General features: G+C 36.3%; 1 protein-coding gene across 1 annotated transcript; it reads right to left on the bottom strand.

Moving 5' to 3' along the window:
* Positions 1-9,039: 9,039 nt before the first annotated feature.
* On the bottom strand, positions 9,040-21,845 carry LOC136853147 (clotting factor G beta subunit-like). The gene is made up of 13 exons (XM_067128458.1): positions 21,594-21,845; positions 20,593-20,633; positions 19,543-19,631; positions 18,928-19,019; positions 18,660-18,763; positions 16,950-17,065; positions 16,148-16,378; positions 14,963-15,131; positions 14,314-14,407; positions 11,184-11,364; positions 10,287-10,429; positions 9,953-10,082; positions 9,040-9,300 (listed from the first exon to the last, which is right to left on the bottom strand). Exons 1-13 carry the CDS (start codon positions 21,630-21,632, stop codon positions 9,284-9,286), a joined length of 1,446 nt encoding a protein of 481 aa, XP_066984559.1. The 5' UTR covers positions 21,633-21,845; the 3' UTR covers positions 9,040-9,283.
* Between the last annotated feature and the right edge of the window lie 439 nt (positions 21,846-22,284).

Raw genomic sequence — 22,284 nt, forward strand, 5'->3', positions numbered from 1 at the left:
AGCTGTGACGCTGACCAAAGTCAGTAGGGTATGGAGCCAGTTTCCCCATTCGTTTAGCCCAGCTTACTCTGGTTGGCCCTTCACAGGCGAGTCGACTGACAGGTCGACCCAGGTCGTATATAATCATTATATTGTTGTATATTATCTGTCAGTGAAGACAGATGATATACAAATCTTAATGAGGTCACGAATCTGATCCGTATGTGTAAGCTTTACTTGCTCCTGGATAGGGGTTAGAAATCGACACTATTCCATTGTTACTATTATGGTTTTAAATTACTATTGAGCACTTTGCTTTAGATCTTGAAGTTGTGGCTTAATATGGATTTAGCTTCCTTAAAACTACCCAAGAAATGCACGTTGAGTTTCAGAAGGGAAAAAAGCGGCTTTCTTTGCAAACTCTCTCTTTCTCTCGCCCAGCACCCGTTACTCCCCTAAATCGTGCCATGAGAACGACAAGATGAATATGAAATACCGCTGTAGCAGTGGTCCTTAAACTTTTTTGTCTTGCCCCGCCCCCCTCTGAATTATGTATAGAATCCCACGACCCCTACCCCTGAAAGTTTTACCAACTGTGAACTATAAACAGTATGTTGTCTATTTGTATAATATTATACTTATCATAACAGTAAAATACAATTCATAAACAGGATTTCAGATGAAAATTGACTTAAGAATTTTTGGCATGTTTTGATATAATAATTAGAAAACATATGGAAATAGTGATAATGTTTTTGGCAATTTTGCAATTAACATCATAGATTAAGAAAAATAATAGGCACAGTCTGGCAACCCTGCTTGCTCCCCCCTTGGAAGCTTCTGGCGTTCCCCACTTTAAGAATCACTGCGCTATAGGTTTCAGAAGGTCTCTGAATCCAATTCGCGCGTTCTCCCTCCCCCCTCCCTTTTTTCTCATTGATCTTTCACTCTTTCCATTCTTTCTTTCCAGTCTTCACCCTCAAAAGGAATTCACTCTCTCCCCGTCCTTTAGTCAAGAGCTAGTCGACGCAAACAACAGCAATGGTCATTGCATCCCTCTCCAGCAAAACTGTTCAGCGGCTGTGCAGGAAACCGACAACAAAGTACCACCTCTCTTAGATCACTGAAACGAGCAAAGTATACTTGACAAATCGCAGACTTAATGCCCCACAGGCTCCCTAAACACACATACTTCCATACACTACGTTGTGTTAATCAAACATCTTATTGCAGCAAGGTTGAAGATCATGTTCAGTATAAAACAATTTTGAATAGTAGTTTCTGAGTGGTGGTCTGAGAGAAAAATTCAAGCATTGCAGAGATGTTACAACGAGGGTGAATGATGGCCAACCAATCAGCGCGCAGATTTCTGTGTTGTTACACTAAGTCTGAGGAGTCGGCTGTACAAGTGTAATCAACGAACCGTGGGCCTTTCATACTAGTTACGTTTCCTGTAATTATTTGCTGTGTAATCGTGTATGTGATGTTAAAGGAGCACCAGAAGCCCCTGTTAACAATTAGCAAAGCTAGAATGGTTGCTATAGCAGGAAAGCTTCAACACTGGTATTGTAACGACATTGTTAGCACTTTGATCAACTGAAGGAATTTGGCCATGAACCTGTAGATGCCTTCTTTGAAAACAGTGCAAAAGCTGGTGACCTTCGATAGTGACGAGGGAACTGCAGGTGTACCAGAATCAAGTTTACAGGATGTAAGACCTGTTGAAGGCTTTGGTCTGGTGTCTAGGCCTGTGTTGATGTTTTGGAGTCGAGTCTTCGTGTTGGTGGTCATTGTAAAAGAACTGGGAGGCTACGAAGCATTTGACAGTTATACAATAACAAATTGAAGCGAAGATAACAATAAGGTCCACGTAAATCGTATGCGAACCTTGGTTATTTTTCGTTAGACTCCAGCCACCTTCTACATTAAAATTGATATTTTTCTTGAATAAAGGACATAAAAACTACAAACTTCTTCTCTATGCATTATCTTCGCAAATGATTAATAACAGAGAAAAAAAATACTAAACTTACATAAGTTGCGAGTTTTTTCTAAGTCCGTTCTTTATGTTTTCACTGTTAAGATGGGTAGCTCTTGTTACGTTCGTATGTTTGTTTTCACTCCTGATAAATGCGCATTGTGACAATTTTCGCCTACATGCGCAATGACTCCACCCACTAAACAAGATTCTTCAATTAGAATACAGTACCTGTAGTAAAAGCATTACTATTGGCACCTGCTTTTGCTGGACTTCAGTTGGTGTGTTTTACGACAACAACCTGTTTCTGCATGCGTTCCCTCAGTTGTTCCTTATCTGTGCTGACCTACTGGAGTTGAATTTTGAATCGTCAATCAGAATTCAGATATTTTTTATACAGTACTTTTCTTTCGTGTTTCCAAGGATGTCGTTGGAAAAAAGCCGGTTCAGACTGAAAACCAAGTTAGTGTAGTCATGGCTTCCAATTGTGACGGTTGTGCTGTAACTGAATATGAGGCTATTAGCCGGTTTTTAAAGAAAAATGACGAATCTGTACAATTTTTCATAGATCACGGCGTTCTTCCAAAGAAGGTGAAGTGTCCCAAGTGTGGCAAGGATTGTGTTCTACGTTCACCCTGGTGGTGTTGCTGAAACATCAGACTACGAGTAGTAAGGTAAGGAAACAAAATCTAGTCTAGAAGTGTCATTTTTTAATGCATTGACTAATTGCTAATGTCCTGTGACCCCTGTGGCGGGCGCGCACAGCGCAATATTACCGCTTGCCATATATACGTGCCTGTGACAATCTTTAAAAAATGCAAATAAGGCGCAAGCGCCGTTTTTGCCTCAAGCAAGAGACTACCCATTCCTTTGCATACATATAGAGTAAGGGGGCAAACTATACATTTGCGCGAGATATCATCATCAGAGCACAACTAAACAACAAAAAAACTACCAGAAAATTTGGTTTTCCATGCAAAAACGGCTGGCTGGAGTCTTCCGAAAAATTACCCGAACCTTTAACAACCTCCGCTTTGTCCAGCTGTTAGGGTGAGTGTTAACTTTGTATATTTATTTTACTAAGTTCATTTTTTCTTAGCCCGTGTATATTCGCCCTTTTCCATGTTTCTTGTTATAAGTACATTGATACTTAACAGCAGTAATTGTTTAGGACAATGAAAAATAGCCAAACCAAAACGATCGTCGTTATATTTCCTGACAACCACTTCATACTTTTTTTTATTAAATCAGCATTGATGTAATGTCTTCATTACGTTAGTGTCCCCATAAACATTTGAAAGGACAGTGTCAAACTTACACAATGAAACATCGAACTTACTTAATAAACTATTATTATGCTGGAATATATTTCAGTGATACTAGACAGTAAATTTAACCATCATCTTAATCCTAACCATAAATGCAAGTAGTAGCCCAGCTGCTGCCTAAATAAAAGTTCTGAAACTTCATGTATTCATTATGTATTCATAGGGTAGTTTTAGTACGAAAGTCGCGATATTTTTGGAGAGCTGCTCTGTCGTATGAAACAAAATCATCCTGGTCAGAGAAACCACAAGGGATTGGAGATTTAAAGAGATTTAAGGAAGTTCAAAGTTTCATCGCTTCTCAGTCGGATATATTTGCTTGGGGTTGGACCCATCAGGCGATCAACGCATCCTGTCACCTACTGAACTTTGTGCTCCGTTGGGGGGTGGTGCCGCCACTGCAACTCACTTGGTGGAATGCAGGCATTACTTAAGGGTCTTTGCAGTGTCCCTTCGGCCCCTAGCTGCAACATTTTTTATTTATTTTTCTGTAGGCCTACCTCCGTTCATATTTCTTCCAATAGAATTTCCGCCCGCTCTAACTATTGTTTCAGGGTGCAACTGCTAGGTTTTGCTCTTGTTACACCTTTCAAACTTAATCACTGTCAATTTCCCGTTCAGCGCTGAATGACAACATAGGTCCCAGGGCTTGGCCATTGGCCTAAATCCTATAATCAATCCACTGAACCTTGCAGGGTTTGAGCCCTTAAAGCGAGCGTGGAATTAACCAATTATCCCCAATGAGCCGGTGCTGATGGTTCTCTTTATTCATTATTTTTGGTCGGCATTTTTCTGTGTAGGGTTGGAAGGAACGCCGAATGTTCGGTCGTGATGTTTACGAATAAAAAATTACTTGAGCTTCGTATAGCCTTCACAACTTGCAAGTCCCAACGCTGGGGTTTCAATTTTAGTTAAAAGTCAATGGGAAAGAACTGTGGAAGAATTTTAGTGCACGAATGGTAATGCTGGTATAAGTTATGCTATTTAGAATTGGGCGTTGAATATGCTGATACTTAGGCTATAGGCATGATTTTAATTGAATTTTTTTTTTTTGTAATTTTGAAAATGGTGCATAGTGACATCAGTTTCCAAGTGTGAGGCTGGGGATAAAGATTTGAACAATTAATTGCCCACGGAATGAACGAGAAAAAAAATAATTCCGAATAATCTTGGATCAAGTCTTGAAGAGAAGTTCACAGTGTGTTTGTGCCTGTGTGAAGGAGACAGTAATCCAAGCATGGAACCTGACACCTCAGAATCGGCTGTTAAAATTGAAGGATTCCTCAAAGAAGAGCCTTATGAAGATTTTTAAATGAAAGTCCGGAATATGCTACTGAAGATCCATTATCTGAGGATACAAAATGTGGGACTGAATATGAAGAGGAAAGAAACCAGGATGCTCAGTTGGAAACTGATGCAAAATGTGTCGTATTAGAACAAGGGGAAAATGAATGTGCCCAGAATCCCAAGACGAGCCCAAGCACCAAGCTGTTTAAATGTGAAGAATGTGGAAAGATGTATATCAGGAAAGATAGTTTGAGGCATCATATACGGACTCACACTGGAGAGAAACCATTTACTTGCGAGGATTGTGGAAAGTCGTATCATCGTAAAGATAGCTACAGACAACACATGAAAGTCCATGCAGGGCTGAGCTCTTATGTATGTGAGAAGTGTGGACAGTCATTTCATCTGAGGGATACATATAGAGACTACCTGAAATCTCATCAAACAGCGAGGCCAGTTGCATTTAGTGGACATGGCAGGACATTTTCCTTACAGCAAGAAAATGACTTGAGTTGACACCATAGACAAACAATTTGTGTGAGATATGTGGCAGGCTGTTTACTTTGTCATGTACTCTTGAACTTCACTTAAGAACTCATACAGAGGACAAGTCGCTTGCATGCAAAGAATGTGGGCAAATTTTTTATCAGAATGAGGATCTTCAATCACACATGAATATTCACTTGAGTGAAAAGCCATTTGTCTGTAAGGTATGTGGGAAAGTTTATAGGCGAAATAGCGATCTAAAAGTTCACATGTGAATTCACACTGGGCACAGACCATTTGTTTGTGAGAAATGTGGCAGGTCTTTCAGGCAGTCGTGCACTTTCAAGCATCACTTGAGAACTCACATTGGAGATAAACCGTTCACCTGTCAGGAAAGTGGGAAAAAATTTTATCAGAGTGGGGATCTTCAAAAGCACATGAGAGTTCACACTGGAGAAAAACTTTTGTTTGTGAAAAAGCGCACAGGTAAAACAGGGATCTCAAGGTTCACATGAGAAATCAAACTGGGGAGAAACCTTTCAAGTGTAGCATATGTGACAGAACTTTTACTCGTGGTGAGATTCTCAAGAGTCACTTGAGAGTCCACGCAGGTGGGGAAACCATACAAATGTGAGATTTGTGGAAAGTCATGTAGTCAAAGTGGGACTCTGAGAGAGCACACAATATTGCACACTGGAGAGCGGCCGTATGTTTGTAAGGAATGTGGAAAGACTTTTAATCAAAGAGGAACTTATCATTGTCATAAAAAAACTCCACTTGTGATGTAGAATGATGGGAAGCAAATATTAAGGAGAATTTTCTGATATATTATGATTATGATCTGTCCTGAGGTATTAACAAGATCAAAGGAAGATTTTCTTGAAGAACTGTTGAAAAAATTTACGTGTTGAAAGTGAATTTGATAAAGAACCTTGGAAAGAAGTCATACTTAAAATGCTCTTCTGTAGATCTGCATTTTTATGGATATATTTTAATAGAGATTTGATCAATTCTTACAGCATAATCTTTTGTCTATGAGGGAGTCAGTACTTTTTGGAATTTAAGAATTGTGATGATCTCATCCTATCGTAATGTTCAGTCACTTGCAAATAAAAAACTAAACTATGAATCACTGTCTTAAAGAAAGAATGCTGTGACTTACATTTTTAGACAGGGATCACCTGTGTTATTTGGAGCTACTGACTTCCTGTTAGCAGGTTGGTTTACCTAAGAAGCAGTGTTGAGCAAACCTAATTATAACATCCAACTAATGAACTGTAAATTTACTTCATCCCACATTAATACTGTTCAGCAAACCCAATTGTTGTTTCATCGGACAGGCTGCGAACCACTGCGTGAGTTGTGACTTTCAGCTGATAGACTAGAAGTTACTCCACCCCATAAGACAGGTTGTTCAACCAAGCAAATGACATTTAGCAAAACAAGGTGTGACTTCCATTTGACACATGGTTCAGCCACTGCGTGCCATTAGGCAAATTAGACAGACTGGCAAAATTAGCAAACTAAATTTTGTTCTACACTTGACAAACTGGGAGCTACTGTACTGCACCTTATTAGACAAACTAATAAAATGTAGCCAACCAGACTAGGAATTTTGTCTGGCAGGTGGTGAACTTCTGCATGACATTAAACCTCTTGATCAGCCTGAATAACAACCTTCAGTATAAAAAAAATCTAACTCCCAACTGACAGATTGAGAGCTTGTGACTTCCATTAGACAGGTTTGTTTGTTGTATATAGAGGACAGACTTCCCATAAATATAGAATGTGTTTGAGACAAAACTGAGTTTTTTTAACTCATTACTTCATGAAAGCCACCAGAAAAAAAAACTCCCATCAGGCTGTCTGTGCATCTGGGTTCCAAAACACCTTCAGCTGTAGTGAAATTCATTCCTTGTGTTGTCTGGCCCAACTGCTAGAGAGGAGGGATTGGGAGGTAGTTACTTTCAGTAGTGATAGGTTGTACTTAGGTAAAAATAATTTTTTTTTATTTCAAAAATCATAATTGTTTTATTACAAACCCATCACTCTTTAGCTTGGAGGTCTCTTGGTAGTCTCCAAAAACTGTCAAATATTCTGTGGCCTCAGGAGCCTGCAAATATCTGGAGTGAAATAACAGGCAGTCCAGAGGCTCTGGACTAACAAGTGATCATGAAATGGACTGGGACATAGTTTGTAAGATGGTGGGTTGTTCAGTTTTGGGTTAGCCTAATGCAACTAATGCTTCACTTACTCTATTAGCGTAGTGCAATAAGTGAATACCTCAGAATTCTGTTCTATGTGAGCATGATGCATTGCTATGGAGATGATTAAAAGAACCCCTCCTTCTGAGGAATCTTTATAGGTTGGCCTGTAGCCACAAGTGACCAATAGAATACATGCACTGTACGGTTTGTGTGTCAAGGCTTTTAGATAGAAATTAATATAACTGTTGGTCTTATTCAGGAAAGAATACTGATTATGGCATTTGCATCCATGTTCCTTTTCTAGTTACAAGTCTTAGTGATTAGATATAAGGATCCTTGAAAGAACCTCTTTCAAAACATTTATTACATGTGCCATAATTCACTTGAAGCACCTAAGTCTGTGCTGATCTATAACCTTTAATTGCTGACACAGACAGCTTCCTTGAACAGCAAAGAGAAAAGTAGGAAGCCCATGACAAGCCAGAAAGTGGCAAGGAGTGGATCATTGTCCTTCCTGTTACATCAAATGCCAAAGACTCTCCTCTTTGACAGATAAGCCTCAATATAGTCTGCGTGCCTTGGTTGGCAGTGACTCTGCAGCTTCTATGAAAAGCCTCTTCTGATTAGGCAACCAACCCCTGACATGGACTATTCTTGTATTGTTGGTATATTAATATACTTGGATGATGAAGATGCCACAAAAGTCCTAGGCAACTAAATTCAGACTTGCATGAAAATAATTTAGGATGATTTCAAGTAGCTAGGTAACTGTGAAGATGCAAGTATGCATAATTGTGAGGAAACTGCAACAGTAACAATGCAATGTCATTACATATACAAAAAGAAAAAGTTGATTTACAGATTCTGAGTCACCTACAAGATATTGTGGACCCTGATTGAATGGTTCTTCAGTAATGCCATCAGCTTTAGCTGCATGGGGAGGTAAGACCCCAATTAAAGGCAGTCTCCAGTGTCCACAGTCTGGAATGAAAGGTTGGGTAGATCAAGATCACCCCTTCAGTAGAATAACTGGGTGAGTAGCCCAAGGTGAGACTAACTGCCGTCTTCTCTACCTGTGGTTTTCTGAGTCTCTCTGAATCTAGTACAGCTTATGTGATCCAAGAAATAAAATTCAAGAATGGACATAACAAGACACAAGAAATTTGGGGAGGGTGAAAAAAAGGAAGAAAGAAAATATTGTGGAAATTTCTGTAATTTCCTTTTTGTCTCTTAACTGGGTAATGATTGAAGAGAGAGAGGGCAGGAATGAAGGTAATTCCAATCTTCTTTCCAGTGGAAGGAAATGCCGGAATGAAGCGAGATTAGTGTCATTTGCCAAAATAATGAAAATTGGTTTATTTTGCTTGATAAAAACATAATGAATCAGCCTCAGGCCTAGAACGATATTTCAAACACAGCAGACGTTGCTGATATAAACTCTATACTGTCAATATATAACAAAGAATTTATACAAAAATAAAAAGATATTATTTTTTTAGACAAAGTCAGTCCAAGGGCTTACAGCATTCCATGATAATTTAGAGGCAGTTTAACTCCCCAGATATTCTTAAATTAATTGATCATCAGACCTTTTTATTTTATAGATGAACATAGGATATTACTTTATCCTATCCTATATACAAAACTTGTACTCAAGATGTAAGTTGAAAGTTCACTTACTATTAGCCATTCAAGGTTAATGTTATCTACAATGTAACCAAGCTGAAGTCAAGTGAATTTTCATACAGAAGGAAGGAAAATAAATGAAAGATTTATCTGAATGCTGAAGTGGTGTATTTAATTTACCATACAATGATTTGGAGTAAATACTCAAACCAGATTTATTATTTCTTATATCAGAGCAAAGTCTAAAGCACACATCTATAATTCCATGATCAATGATTTTAATCTTTCATGTCCAGTCGTGCTCAGATAATTTCATGTAGTTCTTCAGTGGTCCACCCAATACGTTGACAGTTCTCACGGCCTTGGACAACTTACAGAACTTGCTATGTATGAATTTATCCAAGGAGATAGTCTGAAAAAAAATTAAAAATCAATTTAATACACCATTTCCAAAACATCCCTATTGATCATTATGACGGTGACAGTGTCCTTCGCCTTACTTTTATGATAATTAGTTTTGAAAGTTGCTCCTTGACAATATGGATCACTCTCGTCTCAAAACGTTCTTTTCACTTGCAAGCAAAAGAAGTCATGACTATTTGACAATGAACATTGAGATTTTTATTCATAAGCGAAGAATTTATGTTTTTCTAACTTGCTGATGTTTTCTGTGTGATATTGAAATCATACATTAATTTAGCTGTTGAAAGTCGGTTCGGTTTGGAACTTTCATCTCTTTTAAAAGACCTTGAAATACTTTCTTTCATTGTAATTGCATGTTCATTTGCTAATATATTTCCAGTGATTTTTTGTAACCGAGAATTTGGTCTCAAATTTTTCTCTCGCTCTTAATTGCTTATCTGTTTGGTCTAGAAACAACATTTCAATTATATTTAATAGTCAACCTTTACATTGGAAACTGCCACAATTCTCTCTGTCCTTTGGCAAGAGATTGCTTTGAAAATGTTGTTACTCATTTAATTTCCTCTCAACAATAATTCAGATTGATGTGATGGCAGTCTGATGTAAACCAATCAAGCAAAATTCTTGCATGATTTACTTACTTGTCACTCGGGTATAGACCCCAGGATAATTAGGAAGGGCACAACCATTACCCCAGGAGACAATTCCAATCAGAACATTGAATGTTTGAGTTGCGCTGCCTGGAGCCACTAGTGGTCCACCTGAGTCACCCTGAGAATGGAAAGTAATGTTTGGCATCGTTAAAGTCGCAGGAAAGTGTGGAAAATTGTTTTTTTGGCCGGAACTTTTCATGGGGTGTTGCAAATCTTCATCTGTAGAAGTCTTTAAGCATTTCTTCCGTGTAACTAAAAATGTTTACATACCGAGTCTACGTTAATTTTAAAATGTAAGGCTTATCGTTGACAACACCCCTACCTGACAGGAATCTTTTCCTCCAGCAAGCGGTCCAGCACAAATCATGTTTGCTGTGATGGAAGCAGTTCCATATGACAGGCGGCATTGAGTGTTAGTCAGTGTTGGCACCGTCACCTCTTGTAGTTCATTAGGTTGGATACCACCTGCAGTGGTATGAAGCTATAAATTACTGTCACACTTGAAGGTAAAATCAAAAAGAAAAATATTCCAAAACAAAGAAATACCAGAAGGAAATGATTCAAGAAACAATGATTCCTTATCATCCCCATAATCTGAGGTGAGCTTTTACCCAGAAAGTCTTGACACCTAATGTCGATCATGTCTTAACCTAGGTTATCAAGGCACTCTCCTCTGGGTATACTGTTAAATCAAGTTAAATTCCTGAAGCTACTGTAAATCGTTAAGCGATGAGAACAGTAGTTCTCATCAAGGTTTAAGGATCTTACATGATATTTTTAGTAACGTTCTATAATTTACATTAGATTTAAGGATCTTACATGATATTTTTAGTAATGTTCTATAATTTACATTAGAAGAGGGTCTTATTTTACCCTTAAATATGATAATAATAAAAATAACGATATTCCAGTGTTGATTGTGCGGAAGAGAAGATGCACTTTGGATGATGAAAGACAAAGATTTTTTCACAATTTCTTTATGCTGTTTCAAACAAAGACTATGAAAATGTACAATGTTTATCAGTAAAGACAGTAATAGTATACTATGGAAAGGAAGGTTTCTAATGACAATAGCATCATAAAAGGAATTAGGTAAACAGGATGTACATTAGTTATTGGGGGTGGTGGAAAGAAATTGCAAAGACCAGCAGAGGAGTTTGGAAGTACAGTACAGTATTTATAAGAGGAGATAGTTGAGAAGAAATTTGAAGAATCATACCTGAGGTAGTTGTTCCCCATCCAGTAACTACAGCATTCACATTTTCGTATAAATTGCCTGCATCTGGGAGACATACAGGAGCGATCTTGTTGTCAGGTTGGAAAGTAATTGGAGTCGCAAGTTTGATCAGTGCGATGTCATTGTCCATAGTGCTACTGCTGTAACTTGGATGGACGACGATCTGTAAGGATATAGATAGGCCAGAACTACTATACTGTCACAGGGCACATTATTTGGACATTTCTGAGATACATGTCATTAAATGCAGCTATGCTTTCACACCAGAAAGGTTATATGGAAGTTATTTGGCCTAGTGTATTTCCATTTACATTTGTTTCATAAAAACATACAAAAACAAGTTTTGACGTAGGAAAAACCTATCTTTGGTAGCCGCTGTGAGTCCTCAAAGGAACAAGTCCAATCTCACATCTAGCAGACTTTTTCTTAGGCTGGGACTTTCTTTGGCTACTCTTTGCAGCCAGCTATCTCTTTCCAACAGCACTCAAATCAGAATAAGGAAGGATCTGAGAAGATTCCTTACACAGCCCAGCTTTTCCAGACAACAATTGGAACGAAGTCTGGGTCTTTTACCGTCTGGGTTGATGATAGATTTAATCCTGAGAGTGTGGCTGCAAGATTTAAACAGTCTGGCTCTCACATGCCAGGAAAAGGCTTTGAGATCACCTTCATCTGAAAATGGGAAGATACTCTGTCCATGGACCTGGAGGGGATCTCTTGCAAACAGGTCGACCTGACACCACCGTTCCTACGAGGGATAATACATACGGATGCCTCCTTGACAGGTTGGGAAAGCCATTGAATGGAAGATGGTCACCTACCCTGGGCTATTGGCTGTCTTTCCATCTCAAAAAATTGAAACCTCCAAAAGGCACCCACATTTTGTTGATCCTAGACAATATGGCTGCAGTCTTATATTAAGAGGTTAGGCTCATGCTGAGCTTCTCTCAGTCAGTAAATGCCAACATGCTTCCATAATCCGGAAGTGAACCAGTTTGCCACATACAAGAACTGTCAACTTCCAATGTATGTGTCTCTGAACCTGGACATTCAGGCAAAAGCAAGAGATGTATTCCTACAAGACTGGAACAGATGGAAGATGATATACCTTTTTCCCTCACTGTCCCAGATTTTGAAAGCTTTGAACAATCTTTTGCTTTCAGCAGAACTGCTGGCCTAGTAGCCCTGAATGAGTCAAACAGTCATTGGTTCCTTATTTCCTCAACAACAGGCAAGGAACAGATTCCAATGCTTTCCATGTTCTATCCCAGACAGGAGGAGGGGAAGTCGCCTATGCATCCTCCTTTCTGAGCTGTGACCTTCATGTGGAATTTTAAATCTAGTCAGCCGTGAAGATTATTTGCCTAAAATTGCTAGGTACCAGTGCAAAAACTAAGGACTTAATCTGTCCAACAGACCAGTCTGTATGGAAAAAGTGGTTAGATTACCTTAACACTGGGAGCCCAGTTGAATTCTGTTAAAACAGGTTTACAATTTTTATCTTTTGAAGTCAAGCACCTTGCTATTTCAACAATCATGGCATACAAGGCAGCATTGGCAGAACCCTTGCTTATGGCTTTGGAATTGATTCTAATATTGAAATTGTTAATTCTGTTCTTCAGTCTTTTACACTGCAAAGGTTAGCTCCTACAAAGTTCCCCATTACCTGGTCCCTGAATAAGGTTCTTAGACTCCTGTCATCCCCTCAGTTCATGGGCCCAATACAGCTGTAACTCATATGCTGCAAATGGCAGTCATCTTGACTGCTTTGGCATCAGGAGCTCAGATCAGCATACTGGGCTCTCTTAGACAAGGGCAGCATTTCACAACTCATACACCTAGTTGTCATTTACTGTTGTGTCCTGTACTACCATTCCTGGCCAAGAATGTGGACTTTTAAAGGGAAAATCCCTTTTCTGATGAAGGAACTCAGTATTTCATATAAAATATCATGCCTGGTTAAGCACTTAAGGTTTACCTAGATGTCACAGCGAACAACCCAGATGGTCCTATTTTTAGTACACTTTAGCACAAACAAATAACTCTCTCTACATGAGCTGAGAATTATTCCTTTCCTAAGTTGCATGGCATCCAAAAGGTGAGTACATCATTAACTTTCTTCGTAAATGGTTCCTTTGAAGAATTCTTTGAGTGTATGGAGTGGTTATTAGAGGCACTTTTCCTGAACCAGTGAAGGCAAAATAATCCTGCAGCCATACCTAACAATTAGGTAAGTCACTGTAGAACCACAGTGGATAATACATTTATAGGTTCGTGTGTCTCTGGTTCTGTATTGCTAGACCCTAATCGGTATCCGGAATAAAGAAAACGTTTGATAACCTGTGACTTTACCTTGAACAAAAATTCCTGAAACACTGTTGCCTTGAGAATGGTGGTAATGCTGAGATATTGCTGGGGAAGGCTCACTAATCCCTAAGCCAGACCCGACATAATTAGGTAAGTCACCTTTGAACCACAAAGAATCACGTATATACTATTGGTTTGTGTGTTGTTTCTTTATTGCCAAACCCTATTAGTATCTGGAGTAAAGAAAATGGTTAATAACCTGTGCTATATCTCGGAGCAAAAATTAATCTGGGTTGTTGGGATTTATTTTTTTCAGGAGCTAAGCCATTTTGTCACCTGTCAATTTCTTTTATAAGCTCCTTTGAGAACGACAGCAGCTACACTATCAAAAATCAGGTTTTGATGAAGGAAAAACCTATTTTTGGTAGCCGTTGCGAGTCCTCAAACCTAGCTACATTCCCTGATGTAAATGCATTGGACTGGAGTGAACATTTATCTTGCACAGACATGGTATGTAATGAAAATGGCTGCCGACTTATGTCGTTGTCACATCTGTGCAGGGGAGACGTAGTGAAAGCCGAGGCAGTCATTGTAGGACAAGGGATAGCGCCCGCCTGTCCTGAGTCCTATATGTTCTATCACTGTGCCAACAAGCACTATTCTGGCCAAAACCAACTGTAAGAGAATTCTTTGTAATTGATTGGCCTGTCTTATGAAGCTGCAGTTGAATGATTGTCTTATTTATTTCTAAAAAAATTTTTATTATCAGTTTTATGTCCCAATAAGCAGTGGTATAACTACATACTTGAGATGCTAGGATTCTTTGTGTTACAGTAGTTTCAGATGTTGTGGCCCAGTTCTGCTCTCCAACTACAACATTGACACTTGATGCAATAGATCTGAAAAATTAATAGGACTATTATTAGGATTGACAACAGGCTTTTGTGTACGGAAGAAGATGAAGTCTCATCTTGAGGTTCACTTTTTCTTTAATAAGGAATTGTATTGTCTAGGTTAAATTTTTTGTTTAATGGGGAAATTGTTTTAATATTTTTCTTAGAAGGTCAGTTGGACTTTTGATGGGATGTTCAGTATTGGAGCAGGAGGTTAGATCTGAAACACTGAACGGTTTTTTTATTTGACTGTTTGAGATGCATAAATTCAAGAGATAAGGTTTTAAACAATGGTTGGCTTGTTCAGAATACTAATAATGAGCTCTTAAACCATAGAGAACTTACCTAAGAAGGGAACAAAGGTTAAAGATTAAAAAGTGCATATCTTATTCAGAACATGTTACTCAATTTAAGATCCAAATGCAAGTTGTGTTTGTTACAAGGCCAGAATGAAATGAAATCCCAAATACTGGAATGGGGGTTCATATATGTGGAATGGATGATGACTGATTCAGGTGAGAAAGCATTGATTAAAAAAAAAGGAAGGTGACTTCCTCTTACCCAGTGACACAGTGAGCTGCTGTTACGATCCACTGGTTTGAGACGATAGATCCACCACAGTATGGTTTAGTTCCTGTAGGTGTTGTCAGTCCAACTTGCCAAGGATATTCGTTAACTGTCGTTGTCTGTCCTCCAACTATCCTAATTATAGGATTTCGCCGGCCGCATCCTACATAAGAGGATTGTTTATTTAATATCACTAAAGAATATATAACCTTTGCAGGAAACCTTTTATTGGCAGTTATGGAGATGAAGTTATAGACAGTGACGATCACTTTTAATAGTCAGGCTAAGAGGGGCGGAAAATCTTGAAGTCGTAGGGACTTGTGAGACTCTTTTGAGAACTTGTACTAAGGAAGGGAATTTTTCCCTCCTTCCATATCACTGAATTGAAGCATGATGAAAAGGATTGAAATCTACAGTAGTCATGTTTACACCTAAAAAAACATCAACAAAACCCTTAAATTTGTATTTGCTGACATAAGGAAAATGTAACCAGATTAGATTAAGAATGCTTAAGAATGTAGATAAAAACTGACAATTATAGCTCTAATCGTGCTTGAAAAACTTAAAAGATTTTCAAGTACTCTTTCCAATGCACGCACATACGGAGAGCAATTCAATTTGGTTTAATCTAAAAAAAATAAAAAACTCTTATCTTCTCCCTATATTAAGCCTTTGACTAAATGAGACTTGACGAGGAAAGACAGACTTTGGACTTAATGTGTAGTTCTGCTCCAATTTAGAGGGCTATACCAAAGGCTGTCTTGGACCTTGTGTGTGTGTGTTTGTGTCTGTCTGTGCGTGCATGCACCAAGAGCCTCTGCTGGAAGAAACCGCTAAGAAAAGTGAGAGAAAAATGGTTGGGGAAATTGTGGAGATGATATTTTGTCCTTGCCCTGTTTGTAATGATACCTCAAAAAATGTGGTGGAAAGCAAAGGATTTTCAACGAAATAAGCTGAGAGAGAGAGAGAGAGAGAGAGAGAGAGAGAGAGAGAGAGAGAGAGAGAGAGAGAGAGAGAGAGAGAGAGTCTCTTATCCCCGAGAGAACAGGTTCGTCGTGAAATGACCAGCATTCCTGCAGTAATTTCCGAGAGAAGAAGAAGAAGAAGAAAGAAGAAGAAGAAGAAGAAGAAGAAGAAGAAGAAGACTGGGGAAATGACTGTAAAATACTGTTTACTTACGGCAAAGGAAAGGCGGTGTAGTTGTTGTCGTCGTTGAGGTCGATGTACTTGTCGAAGTTGACGTAGTTGTCGATGTGGTTGTTGGTGTAGTTGTTGTTGTTGTTGTTGTCGGCGTGGTTGTTGAAGTTGACGTATCTGTAGTTGTCGACGTGGTTGTTGGTGTAGTTGTTGTTGCTGTCGATGTTGTTGTCGGCGTGGTTGTTGAAGTTGATGTAGTTGTAGGTGGCGGTCCTGTTTCAATGGAAAGAAAAAATGTAATCAAGCAATCAATCAAAAATTTCCTGTGGCACCCACGGGGATGCATAACCGCCTCAGTGAACTCACGCCACCACATTCTGTCCTGGGCTAACTCCTCCAGATCCCCCCAACACTCATCTCCTGCTTCCTGCCTCAGTGTCCTCAACCATGTCTCCTTTGGCCTACCTCTACCTCTTCTACCAAGGGCAACCCACCCCCGTATATCTCATACTATTCCCTGTCTTCTATACATAAGGCCTAGCCACTTCCAGCCTAAGGACCTAACATACTCATCGACCAGTTGCACCCCCAGTTACTTCTCTAAGTCTGTTATTTGATATCTTATCCCACCAATTAATTCATAATATTCTTCTGAGAGTTGTATTTTCAAATGCTAAGAATTTATTATCTGAAGTCACTGTACTGTTCCATGATTCATGCTCATAAATCAAAATAAATGAAAATACTCCTAACCATTACCTTAAAAATAATTTAAGTGACTTAAATGATGAAAAAATACAATTAGACACATTAAAGTTTATTTAAAGGTAAGTGTCATCTTTACCTAAGGCCGTTACTGTGCAGGCGTAATGGCACGGGCGCCCTCTTGTCGATTTGAGGGAGACTTCCAACACGTTGTTTTCGCTCTTTTGGGTAAAAGAATCTGTTGATTTGCAGTATCTGTGGAAGAGGATCAAATAATTAGAGATTATGACAGTTTTTGTAACCCTTGATCGGTAGAATTTCCAGATCTTTGATAAAAGGTGTGGGAAAAGTGTCTTGAGCCATTAGATTACTTATCCGTAGCCAAATAGCCTACATACATTCATAAAAAATATAATATATATATATATATATATATATATATATATATATATATATATATATATATATATATATATATATATATATATATATATATATATATATATATATATATATATATATATATATATATATATATATATATATATATATATATATATATATATATATATATATATATATATATATATATATATATATATATATATATATATATATATATATATATATATATATATATATATATATATATATATATATATATATATATATATATATATATATATATATATATATATATATATATATATATATATATATATACATATATATATATATACATATATATATATATATATATATATATATATATATATATATATATATACATATATATATATATATATATATATATATATATATATATATATATATATATATATATATATACATATATATATATATATATATATATATACATATATATATATATATATATATATATATATATATATATATATATATATATATATATATATATATATATATATATATATATATATATATATATATATATATATATATATATATATATATATATATATATATATATATATATATATATATATATATATATATATATATATATATATATATATATATATATATATATATATATATATATATATATATATATACATACATATATATATATATATATATATATATATATATATATATATATATATATATATATATATATATATATATATATATATATATATATATATATATATATATATATATATATATATATATATATATATATATATATATATATATATATATATATATAATTAGCATGAGTTTCTCCATGTCATCGTAACACTAGATCAGTCTAATGTTCAAAAATTTTCTTTGTCTTCAAACTGATTCTGCAAAGAACTCAACAGTAGCACAATTGCTGAACTATATACATATTTATTTAGCATTATATTCAGTTTCATCCTCCACTTCACTTTCGAACATCTATTATACAAAGATTGTTTCAAATTTTCCCTTTTAGGGAAAAGCAAAAAGAAGGAAAAACACATTCTTACCGTGTTTATCACTAATCCTTGTATTTTCTTTCTTTTTTCCTCGCTAACTCTTTTCCTGTAATGTGTCTTATGTAAACAGCTTAAAATTCCCATCATAAAGTTCAAACTATCTCTTATCTTTGCAATCATTTTTCAGTGACATCAAAGAAAATTTCAAAACCCTGTGTGATTTAAAATTGTAGGCAGATAGGCCTACTGTACTAAGATTATTCTACTAGGACTCATAGGTTGAACTGCAACGTTTTTTACTTAATCCTAAGCTTTATGTTAACCTATAATTGTCATGAAAGTTATACAAACCAATGGACTGGTATGAAAGGTATATAACTTGTTTACAAATTGTATCTTACTTTTCGTAGAGTCCTCTTTTTGTGAATTTGGTGGAAGGATACAGACAGAACCTCTTGGCAGCTCTACTGCAGGTTAATGAGATAGATAAGCCAGGAGTAGGTCCCTGAAAAGGTCGAAGTAGGTCAAAAAAGGGACAAAATTATGATGGAACCGCCTAAATCATGTTTTTAACGCAGGAAATAGCCCCAGAAACAACAGAGGGCAAGAAATGTCTTCATAGGTGACAAAAAATGCACAAAACATCAGAGTTTTCTCACTGCCACTTACCTGAAAGATCCATGTGCAAGGTGTCGGCCTCAAGACGATATTGAATATCTGGCCCAAAGGCATGGTGTAAGTGCCACACGGAAGGGGGAATACTTATGTTGGGAGAGAAAAATAGCAAAAATTAGTCACTTGAGTGTCTAGATAAAATTCTGCCTTTGGAGAACTCTCTCTAGAAAGATAATAAAATCCTCTCATGGTTTTGCTGTTAGGAAATAAAATGGAATGAGGCAGATATGAGAAAGAATAGCAGAGGAGTTATAAAGGACATAATAAGCCTATTGCTTCTGGTTTGATGAGTTCCCAGCAAAAGTGATGAAAGTTAAATATGAAGCAAGCAAGACATTGGCCTAGCACATTGGTTATCAGATTATTAAAATCCCCATAAAATCTTAAAACAATTTGAGAGCCTCGAAAACTAAGTTGTTTTGATTTTGAAAAAATCTGAATCGCCTCTTTCATTCATTCATGAGACACCAGCGGCAGAGAGCAGGACTGAATTTGCTCCTCGCCCAAATATTTGGAGATCAGGAGATTCAACAACTGCACTAGGCAAACTATACCACTTTTAAAGGGAAGACTTTTGATTTCCCAAAAGACAGTTAGACTGGACGTTACCTTGTCTATCAGTTTTGGAGTTTTTGGGAACCGAATTCCATTTGGGTTGACCGCTCACATCATTTTTTGCCCCCCATTTGAAGAACTTCCTGAAGAGAAAAGGAGGGTACAAGAAAAAGATAAATATGCTGATGTGACTATGAGACAATTAGACATAAGCCTACGTGCATCAACATATGGCTATTTAGAATGTCTATATCCCTGATATATGCTTGAATAAAAATATACTGTAGTCTTATATATATCACTGACACATGAATCCAAAAAATTTTATACAATAAACACCCTATGCTCGCAGTCTCACTATTCGCGGATTTTTCTGTGGAACGTATATACCCATTATTCGTGGAAAATTAGCCCATTTGCGGTATTTTTCACTGAGATATATTCACTAATTACTGTATTTTCATATAATTTTCGTGACTAAATGCACTTTTTGTGACTAAACTATTAAAATACTCAGGTGTAAGCGTTTTTATGTTTTTTTCTGTTGAAACTATCAAAATAGGCAGTTCTAAAGTGTTTTTCGAGGAGTTTTAAGTATTCACGGGATTTTAGCTATTCGCAGGGGGTATGGTACGCATCCCCGCGAAAACCGGGGGTTTACTGTATACTGTATATGATTTTATACTTAAAAATTAACAAGGAACATATGAGAGAGCTTTGCAATGCTAAGGAAGAGACAAAAAAAAAAAACTTTGCATTGGCTATATCGCAAGCGGTGGAATGTTTGCTGACACTGGAAAGCTTAAACGGAAATATGTGGCTTATTAAAGAAGTTTCTATTCCTTAGTGTTTCTATTATTATTATTATTATTATTATTATTATTATTATTGCGACTGTTGTTGGTTCCCTGTTTCTTCGTTGTCAAGAGTCACATTTAAATTGTGATGTATTAAAGTAAATAGTTTAAAGTTGAATCCCTGTCGATAAAAAAAAGGTGAAAGTTGACTCAAAGGTTTTCAATCTTTTCAAAAAACTTTCACATCATCTCACGAGTGTTTAAAAGAACAAATAGCAAACGGAAAAATATGAAAAGACCGACTTACTCTTCGTTCGAAGTGGGGACAGCGTTCGCCAAATAGAAACTCTGAGGATGAAATGTGAAATTATGTTAACATCCCCCTTAGAAAGGTTTCTGTTATGTTATATTAGGTACATGGAAATGGCTTAACAGAAGGCGTCCCTATAGCTCATGAAGCTATAAGTATATATATGACAGTTTCAGCGTGAAGAACTATATTGTCTAGCAGTTGCAGAGGGAGGTGTTCAGTGTGCAATTATATCAATTTCCATCTTGGAAGTTTTTTTTTTTTATATTACAAGAAAATTACTTGTTTGTATAGTTCACAAGGTGTTGTATTGATGCTAAATAATGTGATGTGAAGTATATATGACTGCTTCATCGTGAACATTTATACAATGGATTTGGTTGCTAGACCCATGCCCCTTTGACCATAGAGAATAATATCCCATTTTCCCATTTCAAAGGTGAAAATGGCTCATGCAAATGGAACAAGATAAAGAAAACCATCTCAAAAATATACAGTAATTAAATTTCTTAGGTTACTGGCCATCAGATAGGCAGAAAAATATCTCAAAAGAGTTGATATGTCTAGTTCATTTTAGTTCATTTACTTTAAGAGAGGCTTTCTTGCTTTTTATAACCAGCGTGACCCTTTGGGCTTAGAATTCTTTAGACCTGTCTTCTAGTATATGTGTATGTAAGTACACATTCATTTATTTGATTTCTTTAGTTTTTATTAATCAGTCGTCTTTCGTTGTAAGTAGTGTTAACATTGATGATTTAATGATGATGGTATCACACTTACATAAGCTATAAGCCTAGAATGCATATCAATCAGATATTCAATTGCTAAGCCTACTTTTATCTCAGGAACCAATGCAAACCTATTTCACATATAAATGAAATGACAGATTCATGGAAAATATGTAGGCCTATCCTCATCCATGGAAATCTATTCCTAGAATAGGTGGACTTGTGGTAGCTAAACATTTTTGAGAAAAAACAAAATTTGCCCAAACTTACCAAGAGGACTAGACCTAAAGTCAACAGGAAAGATTCCATCCTGCCTCAGTCGACTTTAAAGTGAGGATTCACTCTACGAAGTTCACGACTGAGTCAAAAGTGGAATGACAGGCGAAGTAATAGGTGAGGATAGAGGAGCCACCGCCTCTGAGGTGGTAGTGCCTCTGCCCCGGTTTATAAAGGTCCTGGGCGCACACATGCAAGTCTCTGTGGATGTGGTGTGACGTGTTTCTTGAATAGTTTCAAACACCTGTGGCTGGTGAAAACCATTAGCTTGGAATCATCTATGAAAAATGGACTGCCTACACTTTTTTCATAATATTTTCTGTTAATGTCCTCAATTTTTTTATATATATATATATATATATATATATATATATATATATATATATATATATATATATATATATATATATTATATATATATATATATATATATATATATATATATATATATATATATATATATATATATATATATATATATATATATATATATTTATATATATATATCACATATATATATATATATATTATATATATATATATATATATATATATATATATATATATATATATATATATATATATATATATATATATATATATATATATATATATATAATTATTTGTGTGTAAATGTTAGTTTGCTGAAATTTGTGCTATGTATATGTAAATACGTTCATTATGT

The sequence above is a fragment of the Macrobrachium rosenbergii genome, chromosome 26 (genome assembly GCF_040412425.1).
Source record: "Macrobrachium rosenbergii isolate ZJJX-2024 chromosome 26, ASM4041242v1, whole genome shotgun sequence".
Classification (NCBI taxonomy): domain Eukaryota; kingdom Metazoa; phylum Arthropoda; class Malacostraca; order Decapoda; family Palaemonidae; genus Macrobrachium; species Macrobrachium rosenbergii.